This window comes from Corticium candelabrum, chromosome 4 (genome assembly GCF_963422355.1).
Source record: "Corticium candelabrum chromosome 4, ooCorCand1.1, whole genome shotgun sequence".
NCBI classification, from domain to species: domain Eukaryota; kingdom Metazoa; phylum Porifera; class Homoscleromorpha; order Homosclerophorida; family Plakinidae; genus Corticium; species Corticium candelabrum.
The window spans coordinates 6706194-6715906 of NC_085088.1; the positions used below are offsets into that span (position 1 = coordinate 6706194).

At 39.9% G+C, this 9713-nt stretch overlaps 1 protein-coding gene across 1 annotated transcript; it reads right to left on the bottom strand.

Moving 5' to 3' along the window:
- Positions 1 to 998: 998 nt before the first annotated feature.
- On the bottom strand, positions 999 to 9516 carry LOC134178167 (enoyl-CoA delta isomerase 2-like). Its single transcript, XM_062644976.1, has 8 exons — positions 9297 to 9516; positions 5216 to 5314; positions 5003 to 5158; positions 4647 to 4822; positions 4451 to 4571; positions 1611 to 1700; positions 1379 to 1522; positions 999 to 1314 (listed from the first exon to the last, which is right to left on the bottom strand). Exons 1-8 carry the CDS (start codon positions 9489 to 9491, stop codon positions 1162 to 1164), a joined length of 1134 nt encoding a protein of 377 aa, XP_062500960.1. The 5' UTR covers positions 9492 to 9516; the 3' UTR covers positions 999 to 1161.
- Positions 9517 to 9713: the final 197 nt, after the last annotated feature.

Below are 9713 nucleotides of genomic sequence, written 5' to 3' on the forward strand. Positions count from 1 at the left end.
TGCACCACTGTCAGTCAAACTTTGTGAATATCACAAAACAACAAGAAGTGACAAGAATATAGGCACAATATACTCATTTTATTTCAAAGCTGATCAATAATTTAATTCAACAGTGTGCATTCCTTGCAAATTGTAGAATAATGTCTGACTCTGCAGCAGTTCCAAGGAAAAAGCATTTTTGATAGCAAAGGATTTTACTTCTCCTGTGGAGTGGCATTGTGATTCTTTGTTTTCCTGACTTCAAACTTAATTAAGTCACATTGACATTGTTACACATCACCTTTAATTGTATTCAAATAGAGCTATAAATTGTTGACAGGTTTGGTGTACTACACATTATCAGTAATGTAGAGTACACAACAGGCATGATGAACTGAATTGCCATTGGTAGGTCAATATGGATCATTACTGCCAAGGAAGAATATCTAATTAGCTAAAATCAAAGCTGCAGAATTGCCAAGTTAAGCTTATAAATTCTTCAAAGGCAATTTAATAAGCAGTCACATAACATCAAAGAGGAACAAGCTACAAAAAATATATACTTAGTAATAAGCAATGAAAGTACCATAAATGTCCAAATACGGTGCCTGTCTGTCTGTTGTGCCCTCAGGGTAAATCAAACACAAAACAACTTGACAAACAGAATAGCATATTTAAGCTTATACCCGACTAAGTGCCTTGGCTCTTGTCCCCCCTCCCCCCCCCGATGCAATGTAGTGCAGACTTCATATTGGACGGCTAGTAGAGATCTGTGCATGTTTGGGCATCTAGCTCCCCATGGTGTGCACTGAATGGAACAAAACCATGAAACAGGTATATAGCATGGCTCAATTTGGTGGGCATTAACATGGCAAACAGTGGACACAAGGTGTGTTTTCTTTTAGGAGCAGCAATGGTTGTGCATAGAGGCAATTACTGCCGATGTTCTTCATATAAGGTAAGAAGCTCCCCTGCTTGAGCAGTTTGTAAAAGTAAGCGCCCCTGGTGCTTATTCACACATTTACAGTATCATACTTTCAGATTGGCAAATCATACATAATCAGGCAATATCTGCAAGGCATTGTGGCAACAACTTCAACATTCTATTGTAACTTAGTGTTGCATGCCTAGTCTTGAGTCAGCAAACAAGCCATGTACACTCAGCAACCTCCTTCACATACCTTAGGTCTTGTTTTTGAGAAAGAACCTTGTTGCTGCTTGTAATGCCTCCTCAGATGTAAATCTCCCTCGCAGAATTTCAACCTCCCTCTTGTTGGCATGATGTAGTAAGTCAGACGTACATTCATGTGACAGTTTCTTTGTCAACTGAACGGCCTGACAAACCATGTGGAAATCAAAGTATCCTATCTCTACTGTTATAAACAGCTATGGACCAAACCTGTGGAGGAAGGCCAGCTAAATGCCTGAGTCTACTACTGACTTCATCTTTGAAGTGCATATATGGTATAACATCACTAACCAGACCCCAATCATAGGCATCAGTGGCAGACAGCTTGCGACCATATATCAATAATTCGTTTGCCTATGATACATACACAGTGAGTATAAAGCATTATTGAGGACGTAATAGAACATAGATTGAAGCTAATAGAAGAAACTGCTTGGCTTACCCTGGCTGGTCCCATTATGCGTGGAAACAGAAGACTGGAGCATCCTTCGGCTGTAATGCCAAGTGAAGAGAATGGTGTATGAAAAGTAGCCTAAACAAGCATGGTCAATTCATGCGCCAAATAGTGGCAGTCTACTATTAATGATTTATTATGAGTTACTGCATGCTAAATTGTTCTGTTCATAGCAGCCAAATGTGTACAAGGCAGTAAATTATCAAACTAAATGTGTGTGTGTGTGTGTGTGTGTGTGTGTGTGTGTGTGTGTGTGTGTGTGTGTGTGTGTGTGTGTGTGTGTGTGTGTGTGTGTGTGTGTGTGTGTGTGTGTGTGTGTGTGTGTGTGTGTGTGTGTGTGTGTGTGTAATCACAGATCATTACATGATGGTATAAATACAGTAGTCAGAGTTGGGTCATCATACACAGATTGTTCTGAAGTAAAGAATGGCCTCAGAGGGGTGCACTCTGGCTGCAACACTCTTGAACATCAACTACAGTACTGTAATTGACAACCAGAGGCAGCGATGCCCGTCTGCTGCAGTGAATGTGAGATTTAACTAAGCATGGGAGGAAGTTAGTACAAGATTGACCAGCAGGAAACACCTAAGTGTAGTGAAGATAACAGAATCACAATTTTTGGATGACACAGCTACTTACACAACTTCTTGGGAAATCTTTCAGTATTCAGCTATTGAGTTGGTAGACATAGTGACAGAATGGGGAATGACAGTAAGTGTTGAAGACAATGCACCATTGCAGATTAGGTCATGCTCAACCAGATCAGTATAGATCAGTCTGGTTTGTAAAGTCTATTACAAGTACCAGAAGCAAACCCTGCTTCAGAAGTACTTAGACCATCACGACTGTCTAGAAAGAAGACATGACTTTACGAAGGATCCGAGTAGATCACAGAAGCACTGTTTTCTGTAAGTGCTGCAGGTTGTGATGACCTGGAATAATGTCCAGCCACCATGCAATACCTGCGTGTACTGTACCCAAAGCTCCCAAGACCACCAGAACAACCAGTGTTCGACAATGCCACATGCGGCTTATCTCCACTCGCAAGTTGCTGTACTTCGACAACTTCTCAGCATGTTTCTTGTCAATGTTGCCATCAGCAGGACAGCTGATATCAATAAGAAGACAACTGTTTGTCTTCCTATTTCTGAGACAGATGTCTGGACGATTGGCTTTGATCTTCATGGCAGTGGGGATGGTGGTATCCCACATCATAGTAATGCCATCTGTCTCCACAAGCCTATCAGGATGATGCTGGTACCATCTGCTCTCCACTGGAACCCCAAAATGGCGACAAACATCCCAGTGAATGATGGAGGCCACCTCATTGTGTCGATCAGTGTAGTCCATCGGTGCCAAAGCACTACAGCCTGCCACAATGTGGTCGACTGTTTCCAGGCCTACACTGCACATGCGGCAAGTAGGACTGACATCACGATGTAGAATCTTGCGCTCATAGTACCGAGTCTGAAGAACTTGGTCTTGAGTAGCAACAAGCAGTCCCTCAGTTGCAGCAGGAAGATTCGCTGCCTTTAGCCATCCGTAGGTCTCTTTCATGTCCACAGGCGGTTGCTCAGTGAGACGGCGATACTGCCCGTGCATAGGCTTCCCGCTCCAGGACCAAACACGAAGAGAACTGCAACACGTACGGTAATGTCTCACATCTGTTTCAGGCGCTTGCTTGAAGCCACCTTCAACAAAAATGAATGCATTCCTGTGTAAGTTCTGTAACTTGTCGTCCAAAGCAAGACTCCTCTGCAGCTGTGCAGTAAAGCGGCAAGTCATGCGCTTAATCGAGTGTGAAGATTTTCCTATTATTATTATGTGGCATGCTCAACCAGATCAGTCTGGTTTGTAAAGTCTATTACAAGTACCGGAAGCAAACCCTGCTTCAGAAGTACTTAAACCATCACGGCTGTCTAGAAAGAATTATTATTACTATTATTATTATTAGTACTACTACTACTAATAATAATAATTGAAGCTGTGTTTACACCCTCACTTCCACAGCTATGAGCCGTCTAAAACCATAATAGGATCGCCACAAAGAATTACACATTTAGATGCTATTTTTAATCAAGCACACTATCTGAAATGGTACAAGAAATTGTTATTTCATGCGACCACAATGTCTACAAATAGTCTGTACTTGTCTAAGTACAGTAACAAACTTATTACATATGCGACATAAATATCGCTTGTGGTTACACAATATTAGGTTCCCATACTAATAAATATTGTAAGCCATGAAAGCAATTAATTTCAAGTTAGCAGTTTGCAGACAGGTAAATTGTGTTGTTTGTTTCCCACAAACCCGGCAATTACAAACATGAACTATAATGTTTTGAAAAAGCTCTTACAATATGCAGATCTGATTGGTGGCATGTTCATCCATTGTATCTGGTTGCCATAATCGCAAATACCACTTCATGATTGCAATGCACTAAGAGTGTAGCACAGTCCTTAGTGTGACAGACATAGTCAGCCACATAGTCACAAACCAGAAGTCATTTTTGAGTACGTTACTTGCTAAGTCACGTGACTTATACAAAGTACGGTTTCTAATAGCTCATAGCTGAAATCATAACCATCACTATCACCACTGCCACCGCCACCACCACTGCCAACATCAACATTAATTTATTGTTATTAATCAGCAAACATAGAAAACTATGCACAATGCCCATTAACTATAAATACAAATCATTCCATATAGAACTATGCGTACACTACAAACTAGCATACTACAAACTAGCATCCTACAAACCTCAGAAATCATTAAATTATGACTGAAGTTACGTGCACTAAACACACAAGAATCCACTCACCTTGTCTGATGCATACACTAAGTCACAAAGTCCAAGTGTTGTTACAGCTAAGCCAACTGCCGGCCCATTCACAACAGCAACTAAAGGTTTAGGAAAAGAGATAAATCGATCAACAAACTCCCTGCAAAGTTTCAGTTAAAAACACAAATTAGCTTGCCACATTCTCTAAGCCTAATTAAAATCAACTGCCACAAACCTTAACAACTCCGCCCCTTTATATGCCATTTCTAACCCGCCAGGTTTAGCCAGCATAGCCACATTCTTCAAATCATTGCCGCTGCTGTAAAAGTCACCTTCTCCCGTTAAAACTGCTATCCTGACAGACTCATCAGCTGCTGCTTCATCAAGACCAGAAATAATGCCTCTGTACATCTACAACAAAGAAAACCCTACATTTTGTTATTAGTAGTTACACTAAGACAGCATATAATCAATCTGTTTCAGTTGTAATTTACATTATACAACTGCTAATCATGCTATATCTATGTATCATAATGCTACAATCTCTCACTGCATGCCCAACCAATATCTAACAAAATACTGATAGTACACCTCAGTAGTAAGAGCATTTTTCTTTGAAGGTCTGTTCATTGTTATTGTAAATACACCAGACTCTGATGACGTCAACAGATTCAAGGTTTCACTTTCTTTATCTTCATGACTTAAGAGTGTGTCAACTAGTTGGACATAACCTGACTCTGCATCACTCTGCAACATGGAAAAACCATTGCAAAATTACTGATAAAGTCACTCATTTCTGATTACCTTTGTTGTGTTCTTCAATTGATTCCAAGCTTCCCACTTCGCTTTTGCAACAAAATCGAGCATTCCTGGTTTAAGAGCAGTGCAATCGCCCACTGTTGCCTTATTAGTTGAGAAAAGATGTAAATGTTTTAAACATGATCAGTATATCAGAATGTAAGAAGCATACATGTGTCTGCATACATGTGTGACCACACACGCGTGCACGCACAAACACACACACACACACACACACACACACACACACACACACACACACACACACACAGACACTTCTCATAAAGTGCGCCGCATACAGACAATGACATCATTCATCATCAATAAAGTTTGAGTTGGTTGAAACATAAACACACATATCCTGGAATTTTCTAACACATTCTACTTTCCCTCTTCCAGCTGCTGTTCAAGGTAAACTTTTGCCATGACTGTAGTCTTCATTTTAACACATAAATTTACAGGACACAAAACAATTTCACAAGAATTACCGAACTAATACCAAGGCATCATGTGCACAAACACCATGAGTTCGTAAAACTCAAAGATACATGCATAAAACAAGAATCTAGCTAATTTATCAAACAAGTTGAAGTCAATAAGGAGTGTAAAGCACTACAAAGTCTCTCAATGTCCTTGCATACAATAATAATACTAACAATAACAAAAATTAATACACAGCCTAAATGTGGCAGAGGCTCCTGTCAAAAACTAACAAGATCATGACGTGATCAAGTTTATTGAATTAGCATCACTACTTTTAGTTATTAAACAGAAGCTACAAGGCAAGACAAAATATCTCCAACAGTCATTCCTTGCTTCAAAAATCTCCAGCTATGTCTTGCAAGTCCAGTTTATTTGTGATGTTTTTATGGATATGAAGTAAGAAGCAATTGTATGTTGTCATTTTTCATGTAAGTATGTACTCAAACTTCAACAAGTTCAGTCAAATGTAGCAGACATAACAACCACTAGGTGTCCAAACAAGTGCAGGAGTTTATAAATTTAACACAACCAAGACAGTCGTAGTCAGCCATATTTCTGCATTGCCAAGAAACCCCTTTTTCTTGGGCGTTGCCCCTTCCCTATTATGAAAAATACATTTTCGATATTAAAAGGTAAAAGTGAAAAGATCAAACTGTGTGTCGAGAATTTTTAAATAAACTATTTATGTTGTTCTGAGTTGCTGGATGTACTGGACGATATTCAGTACATGCTCTGAATATCGTCCATTCCTATACCTGGACATTGAGGCACTAAGAATCGTACTTTGGATAAATACGAAATCCCTTTCTCAAAACACTGGTTACACCCTCCAGGAGTTGTTAGATGTAGACTTACCTTGATATCAACACCATAAATACTATTACACACGGTACTACTCAGTATTGATAATATGTGCTAATGGCCAACAGCCACGTTATATCAAACTACGCTAGTGCCTGCCGTTTTAAAGTACTACAGTATGTTCAACTTCCAAGGAGCTCTGCCTTCCAGACAAGTTGTTTAAGAAGCAGTTGCTTCCTCTAATGCCTAGCCCACCACAAGAGTTTGTATCATGCATGTAAGGCCACTATTTGTAGATTAACAGTTTCTCGTCAGTGTCCGCATGGAAAAATGTGCCCAGTGCAAATTCGCCATTCATCTCAATTATGCATGCAAAATACAATTGTTTCACGAGCAACATGCCTGAGTTGATCAACTTCTGTGGGTATTGTTTGACAACAAAAAAAACTTCAGAAGAGGAAGTTTGCAACATTTGATTTATAGTTATGGTCTTGAGCAAGTTATTATTGTTATTAATTAGTACTCAATGTCTAGGACACTCGCAGCCGATTCTGTAAAGTACATACAAGGACGTGAAAAATTAACGGCATAATGGTAATGGTCCGCCCACCTGCATCATTTTGAGATGAACTTCTAATGAGAAGCTATGAATCAACAAATAGTGGCCTAAAACTCTCGAGTAAGCTGAACTGCACAAACAATATGAGGCCACCATGTATTGTATGCTTCTTTCTATATATCCAAGCATTATTTCAGCATACAACTTGACATTATGCTATTATTCAACAATTCATGTTGGACTACTGTCCAATAATATGTACAAGATTTAATTGCAATAGTTTAGGATTATGGTCTTATAGTTTCATCCTTGATGTGTGCAGAGAATACATACATATATACATACATATATACATACATGCATATATATATATATATATATATATTATTTATTTTTATCATACCAAATCTGGTGTAGTTCCCTCATAGGAGCAACATAACACACACACACACACACACACACACACACACACACACACACACACACACACACACACACACACACACACACACACACACACACACACCACATCCCCGATGTTGTATGGTGAATGTCTTGTCATTTTGTTGCTGTTTGACTGTGCAAGGCAAGAAGAACAGGAGAATGACGAGTCCCAAGTCGACATTGGCTGCTGTCGCAGCCTTCGTCTTGTACGTCAGTCCCATTGGTTGTGGTGGGTCTTTTGGGAACAAACATTGTTTTTGCTTTGTTTTTGGCATTTGTTTGTCTCTACTGGAAGAGGTGGAGTTGTTTGCAGTTTCCCACCTTCTGATTAAAGTTGGTTTTGATGAGATGGCTGGTGTTCAAATCTTCTTGTTGCTTTTTTGTCTCCTCTTCTTTTTCTTGTTCGTCGATGAGAATTTCATGGATTTGTGCAATTTCCCTTATGTGCTTCGTGCTATGCCGGTCTTTGGAGTCCTTTCTTGTCAACTGAGAATGTGGTGTTTGTCATGAAACTTCTGTTTTTGCTGTGTATGTATCGTATCTTCTTCTTCACCTTCCCTCTGCTTTTCTATGCTTCAGTTTGTCAGTGAAGCCTTCATGGATTCATTCAATTACCCCTACGTGCTTCGTGCTATGCTGGTCTTTGGAGTCCTTTCTGACAACTGCAGGATGTGGTGGTTTTCATGTACCTTCTGTATTTGCCGTCTACTTTCATCTTCAACTTACTTCTGCTTGTCTATGCTTCAGTTCTTCAGTGAAGTCTTCATGGATTCGTGCAATTACCACTACGTGCTTCGTGCTATGCCAGTCTTTGGAGTCCTTTCTGTCAACTGGGAGATGTGGTGTTTCTCATGTAACTTCTGCTTTAATGTATTGTATCTTCTTCGCCTTCCCTCTGCTTGTCTCTGCCTTAGTTCGTTAGTGAAGCCTTCATCGATTCATGCAATTATCCTTACATGCTTCGTGCTATGCCAGTCTTTGGAGTCTTTTTTGTCAACTGGAGGATGTGGTTTTTGTTATGTATATCTTGTATTTGCTTTCTTCTATCTTCATTTGTTCCTCACTTCTGCTTGTCTAGGCTTCAGATCGTCAGCAAAGTCTTCTTGGACTCGTGCAATTACCCCTACGTGGTTCGTGCTATGCCGGTCTTTGGGGTCTTTTCTGTCAATTGGAGGATTGGTGGTTGCCGTGTGCCTTCTGTATTGCTGTCTTCTATCTTCATCCTCAACTTACTGTCACCAACTACCTTCATATACTGTTCTTGCGTATTTGATTTTGCAATCATTGTTTCATGTTGCTACCTGTGTAGATCACTATGCCCTAGCTAGTCAGCTAGTCATCTAGGCATATAGATCAATACACACACACACACACACACACACACACACACACACACACACACACACACACACACACACACACACACACACACACACACACACACACACACACATGTATATAGTAATTAAGCAGCAGAGTTAAGTTTATACTGCATACGAGTAAACACCTAGATAGTGTTTTTCTAGCAACGCGTTTTTGTAATTTAAATATTTGTTTGACCAAATCAATTTAATTACATATTTGCTAAATATGGTAAAAATTAGTGGCCAGCTACTTTCCAATGAAGATCTATATATAACGAAAATAATATACACCAAATAGACCACAGGCCTTACATGTTTACATGCGGAAATTAGAGTCACACCAAACAAAACATCAGAAACACATATACATGTGGAGCTATATTTAGATTATCATATAAATGTCTGAAATGACAGTGTCATGGCTGTTGCTGCTTACCTGTTTAAACAACCCGTAGAGCTTGAGTTTCGTGTCATTGTCTGGTTCCTCTCGCAAACTCGCCAGTCTACTTTGAGCAACCTCGAAAGATGAAGATGACGAATTGCGTAAAATCTTCTGCCAAAGAGGAAGGGTAATACGTGTACAAGTCACTCGTGACTGCAACACGCAGCCAAGCGTACGGCGAGAGAACATGGTCACCCTGACGACGAATACAGCACTCACAACTATGCGCAAGCGCACTTCGCGGGAATGCAATGTATAATCAGGGTTTTATTAATTTAATTATTTAATAAGGTAATTAAGTTAATGCTATGTTAACGTTGTAGCTGTATGCTTGTGTGTGTGTGTGTGTGTGTGTGTGTGTGTGTGTGTGTGTGTGTGTGTGTGTGTGTGTGCGTGCGTGTGTGTGTGTGT